General features: G+C 29.7%; 1 protein-coding gene across 1 annotated transcript; it reads right to left on the reverse strand.

Moving 5' to 3' along the window:
• Nucleotides 1-555: 555 nt before the first annotated feature.
• On the reverse strand, nt 556-5,162 carry LOC114711640 (monooxygenase 3-like). The gene is made up of 6 exons (XM_028896063.1): nt 5,061-5,162; nt 3,780-3,926; nt 3,325-3,396; nt 2,528-2,693; nt 2,200-2,428; nt 556-1,277 (listed from the first exon to the last, which is right to left on the reverse strand). The coding sequence occupies exons 1-6, from the start codon at nt 5,135-5,137 to the stop codon at nt 721-723; spliced, it is 1,248 nt and encodes a 415-aa protein (XP_028751896.1). The 5' UTR covers nt 5,138-5,162; the 3' UTR covers nt 556-720.
• Nucleotides 5,163-17,989: the final 12,827 nt, after the last annotated feature.

The following is a 17,989-nucleotide window of genomic DNA, read 5'->3' on the forward strand; positions in this document are numbered from 1 at the left end:
CAAAAATAAAGGGAGAAGTAATTTCGAAGTCCTTATAGTTTACTTGAACTTTGAATCAGGTCCCTGCATTTTTTTTTTTTAGTTTTTATCAAGTCTTTTAAGTTTACACAGTCATCTCCCTCAGTTCCTACCGTCCAAAACCGTTTAAAAATGGTTAACACTGTTAAAAAACTGTTAAGCACACTGACTTGGCGTGGCAGACGGGTACCCATATAAATTTGACTAGGCATTCAGCTGCAAAAACAAAGGCATAAAAACACTAATTTAATCAAAAGCTTCCCCTTTATCATTGAAGTCTTTTGCACATTAGGTATTTGAGTTCTTCCCTTCATTTTACAGAACTTTACATTACAACCCATTAGTCTTTCACGGTCATCCTTATCCGCGAAACTCTTCTTAGGATCAACTCGACTCTCATGACACCCATCAAGGCCACAACTACACCACTCTTAATTGTACCATCAGCAGCTCCCATGGTTTCAATTTCTTCCACAGAGGGATCTTCCAGTACCTAACTAGCAATACTAAGAATTCACCTTCAATGAACACTAATCCAAATCAAATACTCCTTTCTCGCTCTTCAGTTTTATTATTATTTCAAAAAAAAAACATAACGAAGCAGAGAAGCTATTTGTCTATGCTTTCACGCTGTTTATCATCATCACCTTATTTATATGTAGTAGTACATTGTGTCTCCATTAACAACTCATAGCTAGAGATCTAAGAGTTGCTCAGCTTTCCACAATCAAAATCAATTATCTTTAATCGAATATCAGCTAGAAGTGCAGCCAGAAACTTATCTCTGAAAAAGGAGATCAATTTGGATTCGCCCTGCTGAATAATGCCTGCCACATAAGCAGCAGAGATTATATTTGCACTTCTCCATCGTCTCTCTTTAGCATATTTCTTCAAGCCAGCCTCAATCCTCTTACACTGTTCCTCTTCTTCTCCATTCCTGTTTCTAATTTCTCCGCTTGATTTTGTGAAGAAGACCTCGCCAAGACACCGAGCTAAAACAACCCCATCTTCTAAAGCACAACACCCACCTTGGCCAAGATCAGGGGTCATAGGGTGGAACGCATCTCCAGCAACACACACGTTGCTCTTATTGATATTTCCAAACACTAGCTCCAAAGGATTTCTATATCTCAATGGGGATGATAAGATATTATCCAAATCAGTATTTTCTATGAAGGCTCTACAATCACTTGGCATATTCTCTAGCTTCTCTAACACAAATTGCTTCATTTTAGCCGGATCCTCTTCTAGCTTCTTTTCTGCAAGGGAAGTCAAGTAAAATGAGCATATGTATTGCGCTTGCATTTATTAACATAAACTATATAGGTGTTAGGCATATTGAATAGAGTGTTACAGCTAGAGAATTTAGAAGATAATCTCAATAATAGAGCGTTTCACAAGCAATTACTGCATTAGCTAGCCAATGCAAAGCTCTAGGCCTACTTATATTAATGCAGAATTGAGAAATTGAAATTTCAAGTGGCATTTGGCATATCTTCCTCCTGATTTTGGTATGGTATTATTGAATGTTAGCATGTTCCAATATGGTACTACCTCCGATCCTCAATATAAGACCTTGTTTGACTTTTATTTTGGTTCTAAATATAAGATCCCAATCCATTTTGTTTCTCATATTTATGTATTTTTTTCCCAAAATAATCCTTTTAACAATTATAGTTTTAGCCAATACACTTGATTAGTAAGGATATTTTAGGAAAAACAACACCTATTTGTTACAAATAACTAACTTAACTTCTTTTTTTAATCTTCTCAAATTAGTTAACTAACTCTTATAATTAAGACAAGAGATAGTATATACTATCTCTGATTCTTTATAAAACCCAATTTACTAATTTGAAAAGATTAAGGAAACTAAATAATTCACTTAATTATAGCATATATTGCATGATCTCTAAAAATGTTTATGCTTATCATTAGATTCTATATCAATTTATAAGTTAAGTTAATTTGGAGAAAAAACAGTAAATATGAATACTTTTAAAGTGATTTATTTCTTTTTTTTTTAAATCTCTCTAAATTAGTTAATTAGATCTTATATTAAGCACTAGTGGTAATATTGTTTTATTTTATGGAATCTTGTGTACTAAAATTGAATACAACCTTATCAATTGTTAAAGGAATTATAGGGATCTGCTGTCCTATGAGTTTGAGAGGATTTACCTTGTTCACTAGGAGTCCAAGTAAAGAACCAATAAACTGTCTTGTCATCACAGGGAACAACGCCAGTTCTAAAACCTTTTCCAAAGAACTGCATGAACATAGGTTCAAGCTTGTGGCTACTCTTTAAGGTAATGCAACCCCTAATTGCATATCTTCCTGAGAAGGCAACCTTGTTCAATCCAAGCCACTTTGCTACTACCGAGGTCACTCCATCACACCCAATTAATACCTGCTTTCCCATCATGAACAATAATGATACTATATATTGTTGAGATTTTCATTGAAGGCCTTGGTTGATCTTAGATGTTGTTAATGAACCGAGTGTTACCTTAGTTTTGATGACAGTTCCATCAGCAAGATGAACAAGTTTAGTGAAGCCAGATTCCTCAATAGCTACCACCTTTGAAGAGTACCTGATGGTGCCCCTTGGAAGTTCGTTGGCAAGCGCTTCCAACAGTAACTGCCGTCTGATACAACGAACTTCATGGGCCCCACTGCACCATGTAAAAATTCCTTCAACCATCTAATTTGGACCCTGATCAGTGATAAATTTCATGTAATACATTTTAAAATAGATATATATATATATATATATATATATGAACCAGCTTGTAAAATTGTGTGTTTATGTAACTGTTTGTATATGTAGAAGTGGTGAAGATGCTAACTGATAGAATTCATAATAGCTCCTTGCGTCCAGGGTTAAAAAAAGATTGAACTTCCACAAAAGCACCTCGAAAGGTTAACATACAAATTTGCCTCAGAAGTTTTTACTTAAAAACGCTGGTGCTAGAAAGTCTTGTTTGGATTCAATATTATCCTGAAAATTTAAAATTATAATAATTTTTTTCTTATTGTTAAAAAAACTAATGTTGATCGTTAATAATTTTTAATGATAAAAGGCAAAATTTATACCATTCTAAACTTAAAAGATAATATTGAATTCCCAAAAAAACAAAAAAACCCTTCCAAGAGGCAAACGCTTCTCAATGAAAACTTTGGAGGTAAATTTGTAACTATTTTTCCCCCTACACAACAAAAGTAAATTCACAGCTACTCGAGATATATATACTGATAATGATTATTATAAAGAGAACAGAGTCATCATTTACGTATTTTACTTACTGTTTTCCGGTGGCATTGGCGAGAAGGGTTGTTGATATCTGTTGTCCCGTGATGAAAGAAGTAGTGACATTTCTGCACTCCAGTCTCAAAATGTTTAGTTTCAGGCTCTTAATCATTACCCAATATATACATATAATATATATATATATATGTATATGTATCGTTCTCATCTCTTTACTTGTCTCATCGAAATTAACAATGCAAAAAAGTTCTAAAAAAACTAATTCATTAATCCTCACAGTTCATTTCCCCTTTATTATGTCCTTACAGGTTTTTAAATTTAAATGTTGCGTTTACAATTGAGACACCTAAATTAGCAATTGTCTAAATCACTATTTATTAATTCATTTTTTACAAAGTTTTGTCAAGAACCTAATTATTATTAATTTAATTTTTGGAACTACGTGTCATGGATTTATACATGTATTCATAAAGGATCACTACATAAAGATTACCCGTGAAGCTGTAAGTGTTGTTGACGAAGGATGTGGCCAAGGCCAAGAGCATCTAAAGCTTTCCAAGCATTTGTCCACATTGTGATGGCAAATCCTGTGACCCTCAAATTATCTGAAGATTCTAAAACCAAACTTCGGATGCCTAACCTGCAAGTTTATATGAATAAAAACACTTTGCTTACTTGATCGACATTTTTGGGGTAAAAAAAATTAAATGCGTTGAGAGTCATTTTTATTCAGAAAATGTTCGTAAAAGAATTGTGAGTATCTAGAAAATGTTTTTACTCAATGTTACCCTGAAAATATTTAAAAAAAGTAATGTTACCATTTCTATAAGAATGATAACCATCAAGGTTAGTTTTTTAATAATTAATATTAACTTATTTTTTTAAAAAATGATATTGCTTCTTTCTTTTCATTAAGACTCCGGATTGGCATTGAGTTAAAAATAAAACTTATGAGAGTGTAAAAATAACCTTTAACCCAAATTAAATTATGTAGCCATTTCATCAAAATCACAGATTTTTTTTTTGCCAACAAAATAACGGAATTTTTTAAAATTAGTATAAACATCTTATTTCGAGATTTGTATAAATTACTTCCTTTTTTATAATGAACTTATATCCTTTGACTTTATACCATATTTTAATTTGGTCTTTTAACTTAAAAATATATATTTTTAGTCATTTAATTCTAAAATTATTAACGAAAAATAATGACATTGATATCTTAAATGTTAATAAAACATTCTCAAATACTAACATATTGAGTTTAATTTTCAAAACAACATTAATTATTATAAGAAAAATCGTCATTTAAGCCTAATGATTTTATAGTTAAAAGACTAAAAATATATTTTTTTAAAGTTAAGAGACTAAATAAAAACCCCATATAAAGTTAAATGATCAAATTACACAATTATTTACTTTTTTAATTATAATTTTTATTCCAACTCCTTAATTAAGATTGAAAGAGGTATGTGAAGTTTAAAAAAAATTAAAAGAAATTTTTTAATTTGTTATTTATTTTCCCCAAAAAAACAAATCTACTATGATTTATGTACTTCAACACAACTCAAGATTTACATATACATATATACATACATCTATATATATATATTCACTTTCAAAAGAGAGAAACAAAATCTACCTAATAGTTTACTCAAAAAAGGATTAAAAAAACAAAGAAAGAAAGAAAGAAAAGAAAAGAAAACTCAGCAGTCTTTCACAGGGCGAAAACACACAACAGTGAAATTGGAATAGAATTAGCAGAAGGGAGTACCAGTGAAGTCCCAAGGAGGTTGCAAGGCCAGCGATCCCAGCTCCCACAATCACAATATCTTCAACTCTTGCTTCCATCTTATCAACTCTCAGGGCGTAGGAGATGGGAATCTTTCCTGCTTTGGCCTTATATATAGAGGGCTTGAGAAAGCACCAGATGATGTAAGAGTTGGAAGAACGCGCGTACGATGTGAAGGGCAATAATGAAAAATTCCGTCTCTTGTGCTGAGAAGTCAATATGTTTGCCGTTTCCGTGTGTCCAACTTCTAGAGTGTTGGGCTTCATTAATTTACCTTTTTCTTCTTATCTTAAATTTTTTTATTTAAATAGATATATAATTTGAAATAAATACAGTCTTATAACTGATACTTAGCTTCTTTAAAAAAAAGGGAAAAGTAACTTCATAGTCCGTATAGTTTGCTTGAACTTTGAATCAGGTCCCTGCATTTTTTTTTTTTTTGTTTTAAATCAAGTCCTTTAGGTTTACACAGTCAGCTCTCTCAGTCCCTACCGTCTAAAACTGTTTAAAAATGGTTAACACTGTTAAAAAAACTGTTCAGCGCACTGACTTGCATGGCAGACAGGTACCCATATAAATTTGACTAGACAGTCAGCTACAAAAACAAAGGCATAAAAACAATAATTTAATCAAAAGCTTCTCCTTCATCATTGACGTCTTTTGCACATTGGGTATTTGAGTTCTTCCCTTCATTTTACAGAACTTTACATTACAACCCATTATGTCTTTCATGGTCATCCTCGTCCGCGAAACTCTTCTTAAGATCAGCTCGACTCTCATGCCACCCATCAAGGCCACACCTACACCACTCTTAATTGTACCATCAGCAGCTCCCATGGTTTCAATTTCTTCCACAGAGGGATCTTCCAGTACCTAACTAGCAATACTAAGAATTCACCTTCAATGAACATTAATCCAAATCAAGTACTCCTTTCTCGCTCTTCAGTTTTATTATTATTTCAAAAAAACATAACGAAGCAGAGAAGCTATTTGTTTATGCTTTCACGCTGTTTATCATCATCACCTTCTTTCCCGTGCCGAACCTTGAAGAGGAAAGGGCCATCCAAGAAGAACTCTAGCTTCTCCGTCTTTCTAGGAGCCACCCATGTCAGATTGCCGCCAAAGTCTTCAAGAACCTCGAACGAACCCTAATCCCTACCACATGTGCAATAAACGGTTTCAAGAGTAGGGACTAACGTTAACAACGGATGGAACTTAAAGGATTTGATAAAAAGAAAAAAAAAGTATGGGGACTTGATTCAAAACTTAAGCAAAATATGAGGAAAGGGAAATTAATTTTCCCAAAAATAAAAACAAAGCTATACATTTAATCATTTAACTTTGTACGGACTTTGGGTTTTGTTTCTTTACAGGCAAAATCGCTACTCTCTCTGCCCATTATTATAAGAAATAACTACCAAAATTATATAGTTCAAAATATTAGTTAAATTTAGTTAAAAGTAATAAATATATAAGATAGATCCATATTTTTCCAAATATACTTTTATTAGTAAAGAGAGTACATGAGAGATAATGAATGAAAATTTATTGCAGAGAGATGATAAGTGGTATATATTTAATAGGATAAAAATAAAAAAATAAGTTTAAAATTTTAAATGAAAAGAATTGTTTCTTATATTTAGCAGAGAAAATATTTCTTATAAAAAAATAGAGGGAGTATGATTTTAAACTTTGAGGATAACATTGAATCTAAAAAAGCTTCTAGTTGCCCAACACTCTTAAATGAAAACTTCCGCAACAAATTTACACATTAACCCATAATTAAAAAATACAGTCATGCTACCTTGAATATAAATAGAAATAATTACATAAGCCAAGATATAATGTTTTTCATGTGGATTAATATCAAATTTTCGTTAATAAAAAAGAAGGATTAATTTGTAAATTTATCTTAAAAGTTTTTACTCTGGAGTATTGGGCACTAAAAGTTTTTTTAGGATACAAATTTGCTTTGAAAGTTTGAAATCAAAGCAATATTGCTCTATACAATTAAAAAGCCAATATTGACCATTAAAATAGTGACGTTGAATTTTAAAATTTTTAATGATAGAGAACAATATTGCTATGATTTTCAGTTTTTGGAACAAATTTATATCAAAAAAAAAAATTTCAAGTGCTCAAAATTCCTAAATGAAAACTTTCAAAATAAAATATTTATATCCTTAGATATTTTCTTCTTCCCTAGTGCCTATGCTTATTCTTGTCGTTTTCAGGTTCTTAGGAGTTTATTTTCTCTTTTGTCCCTATAATTGCTCTCTATTCTAATCTCGTATTATCTTTCATAAAAATACGTACATAGAAATTTAATTATTTTTTATCAATTAATTATATGTCCCCACATTATCTATTACTCCTCTAGTTATATTTATAGGGCAAAAAGAGAAAAAAATGTGGTCCTATTTATAGGTAAGTAAGAAAATTTTTTTATATGAATGTATAATTTTACTTCTCATTTATTATTGTGTAGACTTTATTCTCATGGGACAATATATATTAAATAGGAATAAAGTTAGAAAGTTATCTATCTACTTCTACTATGAAATCTTGTAATACCCAATAATATCAAAACGGGTCAGGTTAAGCAATTAAATGGCTGTCCAGTTAATACTTAATACAACGAAACTAATACTAGAGGGGCACTGTAAATGCCATTAGGAAAAAATGCAAATGGAATTTCACAAACAATTTATTCACAAAATTTCTTAACATCTGATTTATGTAATATACGTTATCTTCAAATTGACCCTTAACCTCTTTGTTTTGTATCTTTGTGAATTTAATTATTTTAATGACGCAGTAATTGTGGCTGCACCTTTCACATTTATTTGGAACTAAACATTGATGTTTTATCAGGGAAATAATATTATAGGTAGTTTTACTAAAAAAATCATGTTAAATTTAGTATTTAGTAAAGGGAAAAGTGAGGATAAATCACCCATTGAAAATTTAACTGGCAAATAGGACCTAAGAATTTCATGCAACTTAACTTCTTTTATGTGCAACTTATCTTCCTTTGTATGTAATGTATCTTTCCTTATGTGCAATGATCTTCTTTTCTACGATGTGTAATTCAATTTCCCTTTGTACAAATAAAATTCTCTTATGTGCAATTCATCTTCCTTATGTGTAAACTAATTTTTTATATCCAAATAATGTTTGTGCAACTTATCATCCTTTGTGTGTAACTAATTTTTTCTTATGCAATCAATAATCCTAAGTCCCATTTGCCAGTTAAATTTTCAACGCAGAATTTATCCCTAATTTTCCCTTTAGTAAAACCGTCAACATTAGATACTTAAATCTGATATTGTATTGTCCAAATCATATATAAGAAAAATCATATTTTCAAACATTAATAACAAAAGATGAATTTTCTTTACAATAGAAGAGGTATCAACTATTTTAATATGTGTCATCCTGTGCATTGCACAGGGGTAAAGGTTCTAGTTAAATTTTAAAAGAGAGTTAATGAAGTTTTATATTTTTTGGCTCTTTGTTAAATGCATTAAAAATTAACTTATAAATAAAATCAGAATAGTGCATGTGAATAAATAATTATATTTTATTCTTCCAATTTAATAGATTTTCTTTTATATTTATTTTTTGTATTCCCTCTCTATTACTGACTAGTCACTCATTCTCTCCATGAGTAAAAGTATATTTAAAGAAAAATACATTACAAACTGTATTATATTATAAAATAGGTTTTACATTTTAAATAAGAGGGAGGCAGGGAGCATATACATTTATTGCATTGAACTAATTTTAGTTAATTTTTAATTTACGTAATATGATTATTTATATTTTATACATAGCATGGGATGGTATAATATATACGTTGGTCTTTTTTTAATTAAATTAGTTTAAAAAGCACACAAATATTTAATCTTCTTTTTTTTTTGGTAAGAACACGTATTTAATTTTCAATAACATGAATATAGATTTATTTTTTATTATTTATTTACAAGCAATATTCAATAAGATCAATTCAAGTATGTTAGGATAAGAATTTTTTAGAGTTTATACATGGATTTATTTTTATATAAATTTGAAGATTTATTTTTTAAAAAATTATATATATAGTGAAATATAGTAGTAATATATTTAAATGTATAGATAAAGCTAATAGGGAACATCAAGAATAAATTCCTCATTGAGAAATTAATTCGCAAATGGTTTAGCTCTAAAAACTTAGTGCAACTTAATTTTTTTTGTGTATAATCATCTTCCCTTGTGCAACATTTTCCTATGTGCAATTGAACTTCTATTGTATGTAGTTGATGTTTTCTTGTATACAATTTATCTTTTTTATGTGCAAATTAGTCATAATGTTTTGAATAAATCATCTTCCTTTTATGCAATTACAATTTATCTTCTATTGTGTAATTTATATTTTAATATTCTAAGGATCAATTGTCAATTAATTTTTATCATCTCAATTTTCTCATGATAATATTTTGACTTTTTATGTCACAAAAATTCTAAAACGCTGACATTCAGGGCATGCCAGATTTGACAAACGGCCAATCCTGTCTTTGCTCAGCCCAATTACGAGCTGGACCTTGAAACACGTGACTGCGACCCTATGCTTATATTTATTAAATGTTTTATATATAGAGTGAAATAGGCTAGATGTTTTCCGGTCAAAAAAAAAAAAAAGGCTAGATGTTTCTCTATTTTATCTTACAAAATCTTTATTCTATTTTTTATGTAACTCAGAAGATTCTCTAGTTATTTTAAACTTGGATTAATTTTCATTGGACTAGGAGTATTAAGGTTAAAACTTTCCCAACGATTATATTTCTTCGGATTTGAACTTATATTCTTCCTTCTATTTTGAAAACATATATAAGCTTCTTTTAAAATTAAAATGTATACTATACAAACCTTCCTCATATATTTAAGATTTTACTTTCACCCCTTTAAATTGTTAGTTTACTTTTTTTTAACCTTGTTTTAACCCAAATTCCCCTTTTCAATATAATAATGATTTAAAGATTTATATTTTCCAAAACATGTATAAAACTAAGACATAGTTCCACAGCGTACATTTTCAAACTTTCTAGCTTCCAATGTGCTGTAAATTTTATTAATTTTTATTTAGATTATAAAATTTAATAAATTTATTTTTTATCCTATTCATTGAAAATTATTTGTTTTTGTTTCTTTTAAATAACATTACAAAAAAAAAAGCAAATTAGTGATGGAATTTTTGCCATCACTAATCCTACCCCACTAATTATTTAGGGATGGAATTCAAAATTCTGTCCCTAACTAGGTTGGGTGGATTAGCAATAAAAAAATTCTGTTACTAGTCTGTTGCTAATTAGTGACAAATATCTAAAGAAAATTCTATTACAAAATAGTAACAGATTTGTAATGAAAATTCCATCACGAATTCATTGCTAAAACTTCTTTATTTTGTAAATTTAAAATATCATGTGGCAATCGCCACTTTATCACTGGTTGCCGTCTTACCACCTACTCTCTTTCTCATGCCACCACATCATTCCCTCATCCACATCATCGCTACGTGTATATAATTGTCACCTCGCTACCCTTCTCTCTGACATGCCACCATATCATCCCTTATTGTCCGCATCATCACGACTTGCCCATCATTATGAACTGCCACATATAATCGCCTTGTCCATGCCATCACCATGTTATAAATTGAGCCAATTTCGTGAGGAAGTGATGTTGAAGCCTTTGCCAATTAATTCAAAACACCTATAAAATTTTAGGCAAAAATAAATATATAATATTTTCTGATGACAAATACAAATATATGTAATAAATTATATATATAATTTGTTATGAATAAAGAAGAATAGAGAAGAATCATACAAAGGAAGAGAGGATTGATAAGAGAGAGTCTTTCTCATTCCATTCAAAAGTACACAATACATTATACATGGCCTCTATTTATAAGCACAGCTTTACATCTTTGATAGAATCTACAGATTATATGATAATATGAGATAATTGTGGGATATAGAGATAATGTGAGATCTTAGAGATTATAGGAGATATAAGAGATAAAGGGAGATATATGGACATCCACAAAGATATTATTATATTCATAACCCTCCCCCTTGGATGTCCAATATATATGAATGTGCCTTGTTAAAAAACTTCAACTAGGAAAAACCCTATGGGATAAAAACCTAGCGAAAGAAAAAGAGTACATCATTCATTGATACACTATGCAATGCTGCCTCATTAAAAACCTTGTTAGGAAAACCCAGTGGGACAAAACCATAGACAAGGAAAAAAGAGTACAGCGTGTATCAACTCCCCCTCTTGACAACATCAGTTAACATCTTGGAGCCTGCAAAGTCTAATATAACGAACAACCCTTCCAAATATTGTAATTAGATAAAAACGTCAAATATGAATTTCATAATCTTCTAAACATTATGAGGCGAATAGTCCTTTTATAGTTTACCCACATGTGGATCATGCTATGATCTCTTAACATGAGAATCAAACAGAAATACTTTATCTACATAGCCAGTGAAATTAGTTGTGGGTACTTTCAAATATCCACGGTATCCTTTAAATGAAAAATATTCTTAATTTCGCTCCATCGTCTTTATATTAGCGATAAACTATATCATGCTAACTAGCAAATGATATATTGAGTTATGTGTGGCTAGATAGATACATATGTGCTCTAGTGACACTAAAGCATGGTACTTCTGGACCAAGTATTTGTTCATTACCTTCTAGAGGTCTAAATCGATCTTTAATCCATATCTAAAGATCTTGCAACTACCGAAACACATAATGGATGTTACTTATCCACATAATGGATGTGATTTATCCATATGTATTCTTCTTAAAGCTTTTATTTCAAACTTTTTCTTTAAGTAATTTGCAGTTTTTGAAAACTCATCAGGAGTTGTGATACTATCATTATAAATAGTATCGATAACAGACTCATTTTGAATCTTTTCATAAACAGACAAGTTGGAATAAGTTTACAACATTCCTTCAGTTGATATTAACCACATGTATCTCGTATAGAGACTTACTTCAATGATGTTCTTGAGAACATAATTGTATGCTTCTAGAAACTTAAATCCTTCAAGAATTTTCATACATTATGATCCATATCTATTCATATATTGGATCGTTTATATTTATACAAGAATTTGAATCCTTCTGAGATTCACATATAATTTCACTACATAGTGGGTCACTGTATTTCTAGACGCATATGAGATTTTATCAAACTGCCAGATTGATAAGATACATAAAAATTTTAATTCACCACAAGATTCTCTTTCTCTTTTCTTGTACAAATACCCTTACACTTCAGGTGTTTGGGTTAGAGATACACAAATCTCCTATTATAATGTTGCGTCTTTTCTTTTCTGTTGGCCAATCATTTTTCTATCTGTATCTCATAACAGATTTATATATAAGATCCTCACTTGATCATGTGATATCATCAATCAAATTATTGTCGACAATTTTATTCCTTTGTCGGTCCTGTTTTCTTTTATGACATAATATATCGAGATCTCTTTATTACTTTCAGACACTTAAACTTCTTCAGGGGTCAAAGAGTTATGTCTTAATCTCTTTTGCAATTCATGCCTCCTTAGTATGATCATCATTATCATTTGCTCCCTTTCTTTTCTGTTGGAACCGATCATAATATCATGCTTTTAGCATATCTTCAAGAATAGGAGCATTTTTAGCTAGAATATAAGAATTAAAAATTCTCATTTGGGTCAGTAATTGCATCTGGCAGACATTAGTAATGTTTTACAAATACAATACTTCATGAACTTCTAGTTCATACTATTATATTTGAGGATCTACATTTGATAATGAAAGTACATTCTATGTGTTCTCTTTTCCAGCTATACATTTTCTCTCCCTCATATTGGGAATATGCAATGTAGGTCTCCCAAATCCATAAATCTCTTTTAGAAACATTATTTTGTTTCATTTAGAGACAAACAAGAATAAGGAGGTTCTTATCCAACATTGATCCCAACTTACTTTTAATATCCACCTATGTCCATTATTACGATGGAATAATAAATATTGCATATTCTAAAATGAAAAATGTCTGACTCCTGACCAAAAGCCAAATATAATGGGAGAATTCACAATTCATTGTTGGCTTGATGCATTTATGTGCAAAAATATATAAAATCAATCATCCCAACACTCAAATAGGAATTCTGTTCTCATAAACTCTGATCTAGCTACTTATGAAGGCTTTTACTAAGCATATAATTATCAGCAACGTGAGGAACAATCACTAGCAATCTCAACAAGAATCGTATTGATTTCATAATCAAGAACTTATGTACTTAATGTAATTATTTGAACATATTTACAAACTTCAAGTTGCAAGTTGATCATAAACACCTGTGACCATTTTATAGATGCATCTTTCACTTATAGAGTATTACTTTGGTCTACATGGTGTCTAAATGGGCCCATATATAAATCTGATACATTATAAATCTGTACGGATCCGATTTTGAGCATAGCTAGTGATGTTCTCTATGAGAACAAACAACACATAAAAATTCTTGAATCACATATCATTTTAAAGAATCTTCTGGTTCTTTAATAAATGACAATGCACATTTTTTATGATATTTTGCATCATTATGATCCGGGATGATCTAACCGGTCATGCCAAACTATGAATGCATAAACTTTTGGTTTATTGTAAAATTATTCTCAATTATTGGTAAACTTCTTGTTACCATGTTATATTATTTATTTATTTTCCTTAATATTCCATAAGGAATATGTTATCAATTATAGATTTTATCTTCAGGATAATAAATAATGATATAACTCTTCTAGAGCATTAGTTTTTATCTTATACCCAAATGGTAGAAACCTGTGCACTCATGGAAGGTTGAGCGCTATTGGCTCTTCTGGAGCTTTTTTCAAAAGGAACATGAGATATAAGGAATGAAATTAATATTAATAATGACAAATTCCATCTAACATGATTCACACTTGTATTTCAACAATTTCAACAATCTCCCCCTCAAGTGTGAGTCATATAAATATATTTTTCTTATTTCTGTATTTCAAATACAATGAATAATATATAGTAAGCTGATAACATATCTTTAACTTGAAAATCCAAATGCTTCCTGATTCATATATAATAATAGATTTAAATCTAATTGAGCTATCACTTTAAGACCCTTTAATAAGCAAATATTCTAATATAAATGTTTGTGGGTCATAATTTTTCATTATCAATTTCTTTTCTGCTCACAAAAATAATGGAGGGAACTACATTAATTATTCAAGAACTATATCAATTTTGTTACTAGTTCTTCATAAACTATATCAACATTTTGCTATTAGTTCTTCTGGAACTATATCAATCCTTTGTTATTAGTCCTTCTGGAACTATATCAATTTTTTGATTACATATAGTTCTTCAAAAAAAAAAATGCTATATATAGTTCTTCAGGAACTAAAATATATTATTATTTCACTATATGATATACTTCACTTTTTGTTATACCCCTTTTCTTTTCAAAATATGAAGGATTTTTTTTGAACAAAATTTATATATTTTTTCGATATTTCGTTATTCAAAAACTTTATTTCTTTGTATATATTATGTAATGCTTCAAAACTTATTCATAAACTTATAAATTCAACAAAAAAAATCTATAAGGACTAAAATCAAACTATATAGTTAGGAAGATTTGAATCATAAGCCTTCAGGGCTATTTATAAGCTATTAGTCTTCAAGACTCTATATAATGAATATTTATTTTAAAAATCATCTGTGTCCCTTAATATTTGAACCATAAGCCTTCGGGGCTTTAAAAATATCATAAGTTATTATTTTCATATTATTCAATAATATGAGTGTAATGGCTACTGGCCATTTAGTAATAGGAAATTATAATATTAATAAATATCAAATTGAATGTCAAGAATATATGAGAATAAGATAAGAATAAAAATTAAATTTTAAATTAATTAAATGTAACATGAAATAAAGAGAAAAGGCAAACTCTTTTACCAACACATTCTTCACTATATAGTTATTAGTTTTCTGGGCTACATTATTTATAATTCTAATTGTCATAATTTTTCTTTTATAAACAAACCATATAATGATCCTTCTCATAATTAAAACTATATGGCTTCAGGCCATTTAAAAAAAAATAAATAAAGATACATAGCATCTAGCTATTTAATTTCAAAATAAAAAAAATTAAAGATATATGGTTTCTGATCATAAGATAAAAAATTATGACAATTAGAATTATAAATAATGTAGCCCAGAAAACTAATAACTATATAGTGAAGAATGTGTTGGTAAAAGAGTTTGCCTTTTCTCTTTATTTCATGTTATTAATATATTATCATTTATTTCAATTTACTTTTTGTATTTTATTAAAAAATGAATAGTTATTAATATTTTTATTCAAATATTTAATAAAATAATAAGCAGACTATATTTTTAATCTTTTTATTTATATAACATGTTATTGAAAAATTATCATACATTATATTTTTATTTTAATAATAAATATTAAAAAATAATTTTTATATTTTTATATTATAATTTTTTGTGATGGATTAATGACGGAATAGTGACGGAATTTCTGTCACTTATTTCCATCACAAAATATTTGGTGATGGGAGTTAGTGATAGATTAGTCACAAAAACTAGTGATGGAACAATTGTGTCACTGAATTTGTCACGAATTAACGACAGAATAAAATTTTATCACTAATCTCCTTTTTTTTTTAATGTAAAACATATTTTAAATATATATTTTTGTCCATCATACCGTTCAAATGATAGATATAAGTTTGAATGTATATATTTATTTAGGAGAATTGATTGAATTTTTAATCAAGCTTTTTCGTGGCCTATTAACAAATTGGATTAAATTGTAAGTTCTTAAAATAGAGGAGAGGCCGGTATAGTTAAAGCAAACTTGAAAGACACTTGGAATATTTTACTCTTAAACAAGAAACAAAAAATCGGATCGGACACTAAACCACTTGAGATAGTGGTTTATGGGTCAACGGGTTTGACTGGAATCAACTAGAGGTCAAACCATTCATATTAAAATAATATAATTTAATTGAAAATAACAAAATCCAACAATATTAATAATCACTAATAACAAAATATAAGAAAATATAATAATATTTTGATTGTAATGACAACAAAATACAATAAGATTAAGAATTTTGATCTTTACAATTCCTCAATAACTAAAATTAATAATCATTGATAGCAAAATCATCAATAAAATTCATTCAAATTTATGGTAACTAAGATATTAGGAACTAAATGAGAAAAAAATGTGACCACCAGAAATATAATCATCTAAATCGGTTCATCAATGGTTCACACTGGTTTTTATCAGTTTTCACTAGTTCACACTAATTTGATTGAGTTGATGTTAGTTTAATTTCTAGCTGGTTTAGAACACAAACCAAACTTGACCACTGGCCAGTTCACTTATTTTCTAGTTGAACCGGCTGTTTTCGGTTTGGTTTTTTATTCACTGTTCTTAATATAAGTAATTTTTCATCCAAAATATTTTAAAATTTTAATTAAAATAAAATCTCCTGCTAACATTCAAAATTTGATTCAATCTTAATTGATTGATCAAATAGAGATCTAAATAGAGAGCTGGCGAAGAAGAAGAAACGAACCTCCAACTGAATTAGCTAGATAATAATACCAGAAGAAGAAGAATCTAACTCATAGATAGAGCTCGGTGGCCCCCAAGGAATGACCAGCCTCGGTTGACGCCTGCATATGTACTTTTTAAAAAAGGAGTAAACAAATCAAAAGGATTGAGAAGCGAGAAGAAACTTAGTGAAGTGAATAAAAATTTTAATGAGCTCGATTTTAAAAAAGTTTAGATAAGTGACGTTATAAAATTTTGATAAAATAAATATATAAGATAAAAGAGTAAAAAAATTAATTAAAAGCTTTATAGAAGAAATGAAGGAAAATAGAGATGGTTGTGAAGATTGACATGAACAAAGCCTATAATAGACTTGAATGGAGGTTTATTGAGGAAATGATAAGAAGAATGGGCTTTGGAGATTAGTGGATAGCTTAGGTCATGTAGTGCATTGCTTCTGCTAGTTTGAGCTTGATGGTTGCTAGGATCCTTTGTCTCCTTACCTTTTTATTCTTGCTGTAGAAGTGCTTTTTTTTTTTTAGCGACTCAATGGTTTGTGAATAGAGGAAGATTAAAAGGGGTCAAGTTGGCTGGGAGTTGTCCCATATGATGCCTTGTTTGTAGGAATCTGCCGGGGCATTTGGAAAAGTATATGCAAATTTGTGTTTGAAGGAGTTGATGTTGATCCCTTTGGATGCGTGGTGACTGCTATGAGGCTGGTTAGGGAATTATAGGATACACATGCAAAGAGAACTAGGGAAGAGTAACTTTTGAGACTGATTGTTGTGAGTTGTTTCTTTTGCTGAAGAATGAAAGTGGCAGAGGTGGGGAGTGAACTTGTGCTGATATACCCCGGCAGTTTTGGGAGTATTTGACAGCTAATCACGATTGGAAGATTTCTTTGGTTAGCAGAAAGTGTAATAAGGTTGTGGAATATTCTTTGACAGTTGAGACAGTGAGAGGTACGGTACTTGAAGGATGGCTTTCTAAGCCACCATCCTCTCTATTTGCTGTTTTGCAATCTGACTTGGTGATGGGTTGAGCTTTGGTGACAGGACTTGCATTGATTGAGTTGTTGTTGTTGTTCTTTGCTTGTTGTTTTAGCTTAGTTTCCTGTTTTCTTGTTTTCTTTTTGATTAGTTTTTGTGAGTTAGGTTATATTTTGGGTTTTGGAGTGTTTTTGTTTTCTTGGCTTTAGCTATTAGTGATTGTAATTGATTA

The sequence above is a fragment of the Neltuma alba genome, unplaced genomic scaffold (assembly GCF_004799145.2).
Source record: "Neltuma alba isolate B1F8T4 unplaced genomic scaffold, ASM479914v2 tig00001789_pilon, whole genome shotgun sequence".
Lineage (NCBI taxonomy): Eukaryota > Viridiplantae > Streptophyta > Magnoliopsida > Fabales > Fabaceae > Neltuma > Neltuma alba.

Excerpts from the sequence above, each read along its gene's own strand:
- LOC114711640 (XM_028896063.1), bottom strand. The coding sequence starts at position 5,137 with ATGGAAGCAAGAGTTGAAGATATTGTGATTGTGGGAGCTGGGATCGCT. Across the intron at positions 3,927-5,060 it reads ACCTCCTTGGGACTTCACTG|GTTAGGCATCCGAAGTTTGG; the intron begins GTACTCCCTTCT and ends ATAAACTTGCAG. Across the intron at positions 2,694-3,324 it reads GCCAATGCCACCGGAAAACA|TGGGGCCCATGAAGTTCGTT; the intron begins GTAAGTAAAATA and ends TACATGGTGCAG.